The sequence below is a fragment of the Physeter macrocephalus genome, chromosome 18 (assembly GCF_002837175.3).
Source record: "Physeter macrocephalus isolate SW-GA chromosome 18, ASM283717v5, whole genome shotgun sequence".
Lineage (NCBI taxonomy): Eukaryota > Metazoa > Chordata > Mammalia > Artiodactyla > Physeteridae > Physeter > Physeter macrocephalus.
The window spans coordinates 36,429,368-36,442,978 of NC_041231.1; the positions used below are offsets into that span (position 1 = coordinate 36,429,368).

At 38.6% G+C, this 13,611-nt stretch overlaps 1 protein-coding gene across 1 annotated transcript in view; it reads left to right on the top strand.

Annotated features, from left to right (window-relative positions):
- The window catches only part of DNAH12 (dynein axonemal heavy chain 12), a 233,836-nt gene that overhangs the window by 119,024 nt on the left and 101,201 nt on the right, over positions 1-13,611 (top strand). Inside the window, exons 30-34 of the mRNA XM_024123804.3 lie at positions 4,754-4,863; positions 7,383-7,566; positions 7,699-7,839; positions 11,384-11,467; positions 12,011-12,199. Of these exons, the coding sequence (XP_023979572.1) occupies positions 4,754-4,863; positions 7,383-7,566; positions 7,699-7,839; positions 11,384-11,467; positions 12,011-12,199 (708 nt within the window). The remainder of the gene's footprint in view (positions 1-4,753; positions 4,864-7,382; positions 7,567-7,698; positions 7,840-11,383; positions 11,468-12,010; positions 12,200-13,611) is intronic.

The following is a 13,611-nucleotide window of genomic DNA, read 5'->3' on the forward strand; positions in this document are numbered from 1 at the left end:
CCTTGCTGTTTTTAATATTTTTTCTTTGAATTTAATTTTTATTAGTTTGATTAATATGTGTCTTGGTGTGTTTTCCCTAGGGTTTATCCTGTATAGGATTCTCTGTGCTTCTTGGACTTGGGTGACTCTTTCCTTTCCCATGTTAGGGAAGTTTTCAACTATAATCTCTTCAAATATTTTCTCATACCCTTTCTTTTTCTCTTCTTCTTCTGGGACCCCTATAATTCGAATGTTTGTGTGTTTAGTGTTGTCCCAGAAGTCTCTGAGATTGTCTTCAATTCTCTTCATTCTTTTTTCTTTATTCTGCTCCTCAGCAGTTATTTCCACCATTTTGTCTCCCAGGTCACTTATCTGTTCTTCTGCCTCAGTTATTCTGTTATTGATTCCTTCTACTGTATTTTTCATTTCAGTTATTGTGTTCATCTCCATTTGTTTGTTCTTCTGTATTTCTAGATCTTTGTTAGATATTTCTTGTATTTTCTCAATCCATGCCTCCATTCTATTTCCAAGATTCTGGATCATCTTTACTATCATTACTCTGAATTCTTTTTCAGGTAGATTGCCTCCTATTTCCTCTTCATTTTTTTGGTCTTATAGGTTTTTACCTTGCTCCTTCACCTGTGACATATATTTTTTGCCTTCTCTTTTTTTTTTTTTTTTTTAATGAGTGGGATTGTGTTTCTGTCTTACTAGTTATTTGGCCTGAGGCTTCCAGCACTGGAGTTTGTAGGCTATTGGGTAGAGCTGGGTCTTGGTGCTGAGATGAGGAACTCGGTGAGACCTCACTCTGATGAATATTACCTGGGGTCTGAGGTTCTCTGTTAGTCCAGTGGTTCAGACTTGCAGCTCCTACCGCAGGAGCTTCCGCCCAGTCCCCAGCTCATGACCCAAGATCCTGCAAGCCATGTGGGGTGGCAAAAAAAAAAAAAAAGAAAAGAGAACAATAACAAAGTAAAAAATAAAATTAGACTAGGAAACTTAACAGATATGTTAGAATATAAAAATGAAAATATAGATGAATCAACAACCGGAAGGTACATCAGTAGCACAACAGTAAAAAAGAGGAGGAGGGAAAAGAAAAAAAAAAGGCGGAGGGGGAGGCCCTGGCTGTGGAGGGTGGGACCTAAGCAAGGGCGAGCTTTGTGTAGTAGGTGGGGCCTATGCTTAGTACCCACAGGGCTGGAAAAGGCCCTGGGGCTGTGGAGGGTGGGGCTTAGGTTCAAGGAACAGAAGGGGCCCAGGGATGCCCCCCACCCCTGGTCTCAGAGGGCAGGGGACCTCACCTGGGAGCCCAGCAGGCTTCCTTGGCTCGAGTGGGCAGGGCAAACACCCTCCTCTCCTCTCCTGCTCCTCCAGTGTGGGAGGGCCCCTCCTACCTGCCTCTCCTGATCCCTGACCTCCCTCCTATGCTCCCAGGACCCACGTGGGGCTTTGGAGGGGGTGTACTGGCTTGCGAGCTCAGCAGCCTCCCCAGCCCGAGTGGGCCAAGCGATCACCCTCCACTCCTGTCCTGCTCTTCTCGGAGAGTCCCTCCCACCTGCCTCTCCTGATTTTCCCTGCCTCAGGGGTGCCAATCCTGTCTGGCCTCCACTTCTCCTCCCCCCGTCAGTCCCCCTACGTCCTACTGGTTCACTTTGAGTTTCCTCCCATCTCCTTGGGCGTTGGAGTCCCCCACCACCTGAGGGAAGGCACCCTAGTTGTGGGGAGAAGCTAACTCCACGTCTTCCCACACTGCCATCTTGACTCCAGCTCCCCAGTGAATTCTTAATTTCACATATTTTATTTTTTTCAGTTTTAGTGTATCCAATTTGGTTTTATTAAAAGATTCCATATCTTTGCTTAAATTCTTCATTTTTCGTCTATTTTTTGTCATATTGTCCATTTTCTTTTATACATTTATAAAAGTTATTTATTTATTTATAAATATTTATTTATTTATTGCCTGTGCCAGGTCTTAGTTGTGGCACATGGGATCTTCATTGCCTTGTGCGGGATCTTTGTTGCAGCATGTGGGCTCCTTTAGTTGCGGCATGCAGGATCTAGTTCTCTGACCAGGGATCGAACCCATGCCCCCTGTATTGGGAGCACAGCGTCTTAACCACTGGACCACCAGGGAAGTCGTCTTGGTGCTGAGATGAGGAACTCGGTGAGACCTCACTCTGATGAATATTACCTGGGGTCTGAGGTTCTCTGTTAGTCCAGTGGTTCAGACTTGCAGCTCCTACCGCAGGAGCTTCCGCCCAGTCCCCAGCTCATGACCCAAGATCCTGCAAGCCATGTGGGGTGGCAAAAAAAAAAAAAAAGAAAAGAGAACAATAACAAAGTAAAAAATAAAATTAGACTAGGAAACTTAACAGATATGTTAGAATATAAAAATGAAAATATAGATGAATCAACCCCAGTCCCCAGCTCATGACCCAAGATCTGCAAGCCATGTGGGGTGGCAAAAAAAAAAAAAAAGAAAAGAGAACAATAACAAAGTAAAAAATAAAATTAGACTAGGAAACTTAACAGATATGTTAGAATATAAAAATGAAAATATAGATGAATCAACAACCGGAAGGTACATCAGTAGCACAACAGTAAAAAAGAGGAGGAGGGAAAAGAAAAAAAAAAGGCGGAGGGGGAGGCCCTGGCTGTGGAGGGTGGGACCTAAGCAAGGGCGAGCTTTGTGTAGTAGGTGGGGCCTATGCTTAGTACCCACAGGGCTGGAAAAGGCCCTGGGGCTGTGGAGGGTGGGGCTTAGGTTCAAGGAACAGAAGGGGCCCAGGGATGCCCCCCACCCCTGGTCTCAGAGGGCAGGGGACCTCACCTGGGAGCCCAGCAGGCTTCCTTGGCTCGAGTGGGCAGGGCAAACACCCTCCTCTCCTCTCCTGCTCCTCCAGTGTGGGAGGGCCCCTCCTACCTGCCTCTCCTGATCCCTGACCTCCCTCCTATGCTCCCAGGACCCACGTGGGGCTTTGGAGGGGGTGTACTGGCTTGCGAGCTCAGCAGCCTCCCCAGCCCGAGTGGGCCAAGCGATCACCCTCCACTCCTGTCCTGCTCTTCTCGGAGAGTCCCTCCCACCTGCCTCTCCTGATTTTCCCTGCCTCAGGGGTGCCAATCCTGTCTGGCCTCCACTTCTCCTCCCCCCGTCAGTCCCCCTACGTCCTACTGGTTCACTTTGAGTTTCCTCCCATCTCCTTGGGCGTTGGAGTCCCCCACCACCTGAGGGAAGGCACCCTAGTTGTGGGGAGAAGCTAACTCCACGTCTTCCCACACTGCCATCTTGACTCCAGCTCCCCAGTGAATTCTTAATTTCACATATTTTATTTTTTTCAGTTTTAGTGTATCCAATTTGGTTTTATTAAAAGATTCCATATCTTTGCTTAAATTCTTCATTTTTCGTCTATTTTTTGTCATATTGTCCATTTTCTTTTATACATTTATAAAAGTTATTTATTTATTTATAAATATTTATTTATTTATTGCCTGTGCCAGGTCTTAGTTGTGGCACATGGGATCTTCATTGCCTTGTGCGGGATCTTTGTTGCAGCATGTGGGCTCCTTTAGTTGCGGCATGCAGGATCTAGTTCTCTGACCAGGGATCGAACCCATGCCCCCTGTATTGGGAGCACAGCGTCTTAACCACTGGACCACCAGGGAAGTCCCAAAAGTTATTTTAATGTTTTGTCTGCTAATTATAACATCTAGGTCAACTGTGATTTTGTTTTATTTAATTTTTTTTCTACTGATCATCAGCTTTTTTTTCTCATGACTTGTATTAAAAATTGTATAGAAAATAATTGTAGAGGCTGAACTAGTATTATTTTCCTGCAGAAAAACCATGTTTTTCCTTTGTCAGATAGCTAGATTGAGCTGTTGATCAGTACAATCAGGAGTTGACCTAAGCCAGAGTTTTGTTGCAGAATTATTGAGCTTTAGTTTACCTCTGGTTTCAAATGTCTTTAGAGTGAAAATTGTCCTATTGTATAATAAGGCCCTTCCTATGGCAGCATTCTGGGATATAAGCATCTGAAGACTAAGAAAATCTCTCTCTATGTGCCTTTCTAGCTAAGCCTTTGATTTCTTATGTCACTTCAGACTCAGCAAAAGCATAGGCCATGGGAAAACCAGCTTTGCGTTTGAGGCTCCTCCAGTTTTATGAGGTTCACATAAGTCCACATGACCATTAAAATATCTGTTATTTTCTCCTTACTTCAGCAAAGTCCCTCTGCCTATAGTAGGCTCAATCCAATGCCCACCTATGTCTATACTTGCTCCCAGAGGCAAAATTAGCTGTTGATCTGTGTTCACCTAGGAAAGGCTCATCCCCTTCTGAAGTTTAATTCCTTTAGACTTATTTGCATCCAAAGTGCTCCTGTATCTTTAAAAGCTTTATAATTTTTGTAACCTCTGTTTATTTCTATTTACTATAGTGTGAAGGATTGTTTGGCATGTCCTTCTATATCCTAACCAAAAGTGAAATTCTGGAAAAACTATTAAGAGGAGTTGTTTTCATGCAGCATACACCCAATGCTATGGTGCCATGATCATTGATAACTTATAATGGGGAATACTAATATTTTTAAAGTATTTTAATTTTATTTGTTCCTCCTTTTAATTAAAAAATAAAGTTTCAAGAAATAATTTATAAATATAAGAAGATACAATTTTCTTATTTCTAAATGAAAAGTCTACATTTATAGGACATGAATGACATGATTTATAATACCATTTTGTAGAAATGCATTCCATTTTTCTTTTATTTTAGGAATTTTTGGAATGTGCTCATGAAGCCTGCAAAGTACATAATCTTCAGCCTGTTAAATTTTTTCTTGAAAAAATGATTCAGACATATGAGATGATGATTGTTAGACATGGGTAAGATTATAGATTATAGATAGTCTGCCATACTTAGATGTTGTTTTTTAAGTTAAACTATTAAAACAACTAAAATTTGTGAACTAAAAGACTCAGCAAACTTTGTATGCTAGGTAGGCTAGGGAACAACACCCCACCCCCCATCTCCATTCCAGTAGCTTAAAAACAAAGGTTTATTTCTCTCTCATGTTACCTGTCCAAAAAGGAGTGGTAAGGCGTACTCATTCAGCGATGTAGCACTAATGACCACCACAATTTGCCCTTTTGATCATCAAATATGTTATTTGCTCTACTTCATGCATGTAGAACACACTTTTCCTTTCCCAGGGAGACAACCTAAAAGTTCTGATCTATCAATGAACCAAACTCAAAGTATAGGATCTCTAGGTGATGCATGAAAGTTTGTGTATCAGATTTGGAAGCTGTTCTTCTTGCTCCAAAGACCTAAAACTACAAAGACAAGTTGTCTTCCCTGCATACATCCACTATTATAATAGTGGGTTTACCAGAGCAGGATTATCAGAGCAAATACTCCCATTCAGAAACTGAAGAATAGGAGACCAAGCCAACACTTGTCAGTAGCAGTTCTGAAACCCAGCTGTGCGTGTGGGAGCCCAGTTCCAGAGATAGATTGTGAAACTACTGAAGTTTAAACTTCAGGACCTCTTATTTGTAGAGGCCCTTCCAGGGGGTCATAATCATTTTATATATAATTTATTGGAAAGGGTGTCATTAAAGTGGCGGTGGACATTTTTGTATTTGTAATTACATATATATTTTTTTCCTTAGAGAGCTTTCCCCACCAATTGTATAAACTGAAATCCCCATAAAACCTGGATCTATTTCTGCTTGATTTTGCTACCCGAGAGAGGCTTTCCAGTAACCTCTGCTCTGTGGACTTCGGTTCAACCTTTTGAGAGGTCTTTCTATCTCCATTTTCTTCCCTGGTCACTTGTGAGGTGGACAATAGAGAAAATATCCTTGAGAGCTGAGAAATGTTTTCAGCCCACTTACTGCCTATAGAAAGTTGAAGTCTCAAAGGTCATGATTTTGTTTAAGGCAAAATTAAAAAAAAAAACCAAACCTTTGTATTATATAAATTTTCAAACATATATAATAATAGAGGGAATTAGTACAGTCAACCCTCATGCATTCAGTACCTAAGAGTCTTCTTTACATCTTAAACATTCACATGTGTTTTAGCCTAGACTCATGGTTTCTTTGTCAGTAAACTCTCTCAAAAACTATTTAATAAGTTTTTTTTCTATTTGATTCCAGGTAGTTCCATATGCTAGTAGCCACAACTATAGTCCTTATTAAGTCATACCTTTCTAAACTTCCTTGTAGTATCCTTGAACATATTAGGCTTATTGATTTGATCCTTGATACTAGGCTGAGTCGACCTTTGTTGTTCAAAGATTTTCTCAATTTATGTTTTACCAATTGCAGGTGAGAATAAATTACCTCATTCAATCCCTCAAGTCTCTGAATTTCTCAACTCCCTCTACTTTCATTCCTGCTTGCAAACTGACCATATTTTCTTAAGCTTATTTCTTTTTGTAGTTCCTTGTTAAATATAGCCATCAGCTGCCAATATATACTAATAATATTCTGTTCACTATCCTTTTCCCCTAAAACTACAATATCATTAGTTATATTATCTATCTTCCAGGTTATCTCAGGGATAAATTTATCAAATGTTTGATCATTGCATAATATTAATTGCCAATCCTTTAGCCGCCACCCACAACTTAGCCTCTAAGCCAGTGCCACTTATTTTAGTCTTTTTTATTATGGCAAGAATACATTTTGCCCTTCTAGTTACCAATTTCTGTCATTAAGGATGGGCTAGGTTATTCCATAGAAACAATCCGCACCCAAATCTTTTGTACTGTTTCCATTATAGTTTAACAGGGAGGTTCTGCTCATCATAATCACTCAGGTCCCAGGCTGTTGGAGCAGCCACCATCTCAACATTGTGGGTCCCAGGTGTGCTAGAGGGAAAGGAGAGCTCTGTAAGGTCCGTCACTGGCAATTATCTATCCCCTAAGAAGTAACACTCATCATTGCCATTTATTACTCCTTAGTCACCTAGTATTCCCACAAGAGAGTGAGGAATCCTATGCGCCAGGAGAGAGGAGATTCAGAAATATTTGGCAAAGAGCACTATAGCACGTGAAATCTTGAGGAAAAGTGAATCGTCTCCTCTCCTCTGCTTAGGAAACCCCAAGTCATTAAAAAAATTTTTTTGAATATGCAGTTACTAAGTTTCCATTTTCATTTGGAAATTTTTTATTCTCTTTTGTAGATAATGGTATTAATGTCGAGAATCTGATTTAGAGATCAATCAATTAAGTTAAATGTATTTCCCTTATATCTGAGAAAAATTAATATAATTTCAAAAATTATATGTAGTAATTATCATAGGGTAAAATTTTATATACCAATATATAGGGAAATAATTTAATTTACATTATTTTTTAGAATCTTATTGTATAATGACTTCTTTTCCTTAATAGTTTTATGTTAGTAGGAGAACCTTTTGCTGCTAAAACAGAAGTTCTGCATATGCTGGCTGATACTCTAACTCTTATGAATGAACGTGGCTATGGAGAGGAAGAAAAGGTCATTTATAGGACAGTAAACCCCAAATCCATTACTATGGGCCAACTTTTTGGACAATTTGATCCTGTGTCCCATGAGGTAATCTACAGTATAAACATTCTCCACTCTCATTGATAATGCACATTAAGCCAAGACATTTGAAATGTTTTTGTATTATCACTTTATAGTTTTTTAAGGACACTTTCCACCTCTTCCTTTTTTCCTCCTCAGTGGACTGATGGTATTGTGGCTAACACTTTTAGAGAATTTGCCTTATCAGAAACACCTGACCGGAAATGGGTTGTATTTGATGGTCCCATTGACACTTTGTGGATAGAGAGCATGAACACGGTATTGGATGATAATAAAAAGGTAAATTATCATGATTAAAAGCAAAACAGATGCACAATATGAATATACTTAACACTACTGAACTGTAAAGTTAAAAATGGTTAATATGGTAAATTTATGTTATTTTCTTTTTACCACAATTAAAAAAAGCAAAGCAGATGCAGATAGGCTTAAACAATGTTATGTGTTCAACAACTAATCATCTCAGACTATATATGTAAAATAAGGGATGCAGCAAATTGAATAAGTTTATAAATTATCTTTTCAGTGAAAACTATGCTGTAGTAAATTCTTTGCTTAATTTTTTAATTAGAATGCAAGTATATTAAAATTACTGTATTAGCAGGAAGGCATAGTAATGTAATGGGTGGCAATAAGTTAAGCGACTACAGTGTTAAGGTTTCTTATAGAACTTTAATATTTTAGAAGAAAATAAAAAGCCCTCATTCTTTTTTGATAACATCAGTTGCTTCAGTGCTTATACGTTACCTTAAACCTATGAGATATACAAAAAAAGAGAAAATGGAAGTCTTCTAGTATTTATTTTAATTGAGAGGTAACATAAGTATAAAATGTGCACTAACTTTAAGTTTAGATTCTAAGATATTTTTACATATGTGTACACTCACATAACCATCACCTAAATAAAAGTGCGTAAAATTTATTGCTTCCTACAAAGTTCACTCATCTCCCTACCCAATCAGTATACCCTCCCCAAGGGGCAATCACTATTCTGACTTCTACCATCATAAACTAGTTTTGCCAGTTCTTGAACTTCATATAAATAGAATCATACTCTTTAGTGTTTTCTTTCATTTGGTCAATATAGTGATCTGTGATATTTATATTGTAGATCCATTTTATTTATTTATTATTTTGTGTCTGTATTAGTATTCTACTGTGTTAGTATATCACAATTTATTTTTTTGCTTTTATGAAATAATTATAATATTAAATAAGCAAACTAATTTAATTAGCATTCAAACATATACTCCAGTACTTTATCATAGGTGGTTAGTCATTTGTTCATATTCTTTCTTTCATTCATTCAGTCAGTCGTATTGATTGAACTAAAGGGGAAAGTAAACAGAGGAGAAATAGTGATGATTCAGAAGAGAGGGGTTAATCAGTCCAGTCAAGTCTAAGGATTCAGAGCCAAATGGAAGGATTGTTTCATATTGGATGAGAGGAGAGCAGGAAAGGTGAATGTATGGCTTTGATAGTGGAAATTTGAAGGCAAATCCTTTTGATTATTTATTTTTTCTTTGTGCAGTGGCAGGCCCTGGTTCTTTGTATACTCAAGGAGAAAGGGGAACATCTAAATTAGCCATCATGGAAAATGGGAAAGACAGCTGCCTAGGAAAACATAGAAGCATATCTGAGTGTTATGGAGAACCTGATGGAGTTGAAGACCATGAGTTATAAACTATAGTGCCAAGGTCTGCCTTTGTGAGATTTTCCCTACCAATTTAAGCACCTTGGATGTGGGTGTAGATAATGTTGCCAGATTGGAAATACAGAAAGACTTTAAAGATATTGGCATGAGGGCTTCCCTGGTGGCGCAGTGGTTGAGAATCCGCCTGCCGATGCAGGGGACACGGGTTCGTGCCCCGGTCCGGGAAGATCCCACATGCCGCGGAGCGGCTGGGCCCGTGAGCCATGGCCGCTGAGCCTGTGCTCCGCAACGGGAGAGGCCACAACAGTGAGAGGCCCGCGTACCGGAAAAAAATATATATATATATTGGCATGAGAAGGATGGAAGTGCTGGACCATAGAACAGAAGCTACCTAAAGAAAGAAGTGAAAACAACAGGGATATGAAAATGAAGAGCAAATAGAGTAGGAGTCAATGAGTGAGAGAGCTGGATGGAGCAGAGACTTGAATGCTCAGAATTGTGTAGTGTTCCAGGAGAGAAGGTCCCAGGTATATAAGGTGGATGGCTGGAGTGGAGTAGGGGAGAAGTAAGTGAAGAAAAGGTAGTTAAATACCGGAGGCGGGGGGCGGGGGTGCTGTAATGAGATATTTCCCCTTATGAACATTGGCTCAGGCCAGAGTTATAGTAGAGAGAAAGAGACTGAGCCAGCTGCCAAAGGCTTTAGCCAAGCAGGGGTTGTCAAAGGAGCAAGGGCTGTAATAGAGGATGGAATAGAAGTAGTTGGGAAATAGCATGGGGGAGCGAGGAGAATGTTGACTCCCCCTCCCAAATTTGTAGCAAGAAGGAGAATGTTTGCTGAAACAGCCTGGTAGAAACTTAAAAGTATTCTAGACAAGCATTGTCCAATAGAACTTTCTGTAGTGATGGACATATCTGCACTGTCCAATAAGGTAGCTACTAGTCACATGCAGCTATTGAGCATTTAAAGTGTGACTAAGTGCAATAGAAGAACTGAATTTTAAATTTTATCTAACTAAAATGAAATATAAATAGCCACATATGATTACTGACTGTCTCATTGGACAATCCAGCACTAGACCGTTCATTCATTTTACAGATATGAAACAGATCCAGAAATGTTAAATGCTGCATTGTTGATGAACTAGATAGGGGCAAAATTGGGATTAGAGTAATGAATCAGAGATGAAGCACTGAAAAATAAATGTAGAGGAAGAATTTTAAAGACCTAATAATGCAATTAATTTGGGGTATCAACAGTTTATAATTATTACCAACATTATTAAAAGTTAATGATAATTCCAAAGGTGGAAGCCAAGGAGATTGAGAGGATACAGTGGCTTTAATAATAATGGACAAGATAGGAATTTGGCAGAAAGGACACAGTTGATAAATTCAGTTTTTCACATATTTGATTAAAGAGGAATGTTTTAGATTAAGAGATACCAAGAGGACATGGCAAGCCCAATGCATAGTCCTTGATTGAATTTTGGTTTGAATCAATCAGTTGAAAAGACATTTCTTGTACAACTGAGAATATTTGAGTATTGGCTGAGTACTAGATGATATTAAGGAATTATTGGTAATTTTGTTAGATGTGATAATGTTATTGTGGTTATATAGAAAAGTCCTTATTTTTAAAGATGAATATTGATGTGAAATGCCATGATGTTTGTAATGATCTTTAAAATACTTTTTAAAAAGACTAAGTAAATATGGCAAAATGTTAACATGGGTTAAATCTACGAGATGGGTATGTGAGTGTTCATAGTATTCTCTGTTTCTTCTATTTCTCTTTTTTTTATTAATAAAAAAGGTCTTATGACAACTTTATAAAATCAGGAGTATTTCATGTAATTTTTAATAGCAAAAGCTGGCATTTGTGTAGGATTTTATTTTTTTTTCAATATATCATGTAGTTCCCCTCTCCCTTAATACTATGAGAGGAAAATTATCCCTTTTTATAGGTGAAGAGACTGAGAGTCAGAGATATATATTTGCTTACCTAGTAAGTAATTGACAGAACTAGACCTAGAATTAAGATTTTTCTGGCTTCCATTCTAATACTTATTCCATTATATCATAGGAGATACTTTAATAAATAGAATAAATTTTTACCTGAGAAGTTTGAGATTTTTTAAAAATAAACATTTGAAAAATTATTGTCTTCAGCTCTGCCTTATGAGTGGAGAAATAATTCAAATGTCCCCTCAAATGAGTCTCATCTTTGAAGCAATGGACCTTTCCCAGGCCTCAGTAAGTTCATAATTTAATATAACAGTAGTTTTTGTTTGTTCATTTATTCATTTGTTCACTTTGTCAGTAAGTACTTTTTATTATGTGTCAGAAAGTGAGTTAGGCACAAGGAATACAAAGATGAATAAGACACAGTGTATGCTCATTTAGGGAGGATGAGAACCATGCTAATAAATATGTATATCCCAGTACAGAGCTACATGTTAAGTGCTCTAAGAATATGGAGGGGGTGAGCACCCAAGAGAGGAATGGGTAGAGGAGGACGACAATGAAAAATGTTTGAGTGTTTGATCTGGTTTTGAGGGGTAAGACTTCTCCACAGAGACTGGTTGGGGCTGGGCGTTCCAAATCATGACAAGATAACTTATAGAGACATGGAGCCATGCCATATCTGGGGAACTGTAACTGCAAATGGTTTCATCTAGTGTATGTGAATGCTGTAGAGGAAGATAGGAGCCAGATCATGAAGGACCTTATAAGTCATGCAAAGAATTAGTTAATAACTACCAGATTAGAAAAGGAAAACTTGTCTTTTTTCTGTAGCCTGCCACTGTAAGCCGCTGTGGCATGATTTATTTGGAGCCCTCACAATTGGGATGGCAACCACTTGTGTCTTCTTGGTTGAATTCACTGAAAGGACCACTACAGGAACCAGATCATCAAGCTCTTCTGAGAGGACTTTTTGACTGGTTAATACAGCCCACTTTAAGTCTTCGTAAGAAAAAATGCAAGGTAACACTATAATTCTCTTATACACTCAAATTTCTTTACTTTCCATTCAGTTTGACTAAGTCTAAAGTCAGAATGGTAGGATAAATAACTAAAATCAGTTTCTCCTTAGACATGTAGTATCCACTTTTTAAAAAAATTGAAATATTTATTATGACAATCCATGATTCACAAGCAGTTGTAAGAAATAATACAGAGGGCTTCCCTGGTGGCGCAGTGGTTAAAATCCACCTGTCAATGCAGGGGACACGGGTTCGAGCCCTGGTCTGGGAAGATCCCACATGCCGCGGAGCAACTAAGCCCGTGTGCCACGGCTACTGAGCCTGTGCTCTAGAGCCCGCGAGCCACAACTACTGAAGCCTGCGTGCCACAACTACTGAAGCCCACGTGCCTAGAGCCCATGCTCCGCAACATGCGAAGCCACTGCAATGAGAAGTCTGCACACCGCAACGAAGAGTAGCCCCTGCTCGCCACAGCTAGAGAAAAGCCCGCACGCAGAAACGGACACCCAACGCAGCCAAAAATAAATAAATAAATAAATAAATTTTTCTTTTTAAAGAAAATTAATACAGAGAGATCCCACATACATTTCACCTAATGTCCCCCCATGGTAACATTTTGCAAGACTGTATTATAATATCACAACAAGGATATTGACATTGATAATATCTATTGATATTATCTACATTTCCCTAGTATACTTCTACTTGGGGTGTGTGTGTGTGTGTGTATGTATGTGTGTGCATGCATTTAATTTTTTTAATTTTAAAAATAAAAGTTATAATACTTAAAGTGTACATGTTGATTTGATATACATGTATGTAGTGAAATGATTACCACAGTCAAGTTAATTAACATATCTCCTCAAATAGTTAACATACTTTTGTGTGTGTGTGATGAGAGCACCTGAAATCTACTCTCTTAGCAAATTTCCAGTACTGATACATATTGTATCAGTATTATTAACTAAAGTCATCATGTTGTACATTAGATCTCTAGACTTATTCATCCTGCATAGATGTAACTTTGTACTATTTGCCCAGTATCTCCCCATTTCTCTCCCCTCCCCACCCCTGGTAACCTGTTTTACTCTCTGCTTCTTTTTATGTGTTCAACTTTTAGATTTTGCATACAAGTGAGATCATGCAGTTTTTTCCTTTCTGTGTCTGGCTTATTTCACTTAGCATAAAGTCCTCAAGTTTTGTTTATGTTGTTGAAAATGGCAGGATTTTCTTTTTTAAGAATGAATATTATTCCATTATATATACACCACAATATCTTTATCCATTCATCCACCAGGGGACACTTAGGTGTTTCCATATCTAGGCTATTGTGAATAATGCTTCAATGAACATGGGAGCACAGATATCTCTTTGAGGTACTTATTTCATTTCCTTTGGGTGCTGTATCTAGAG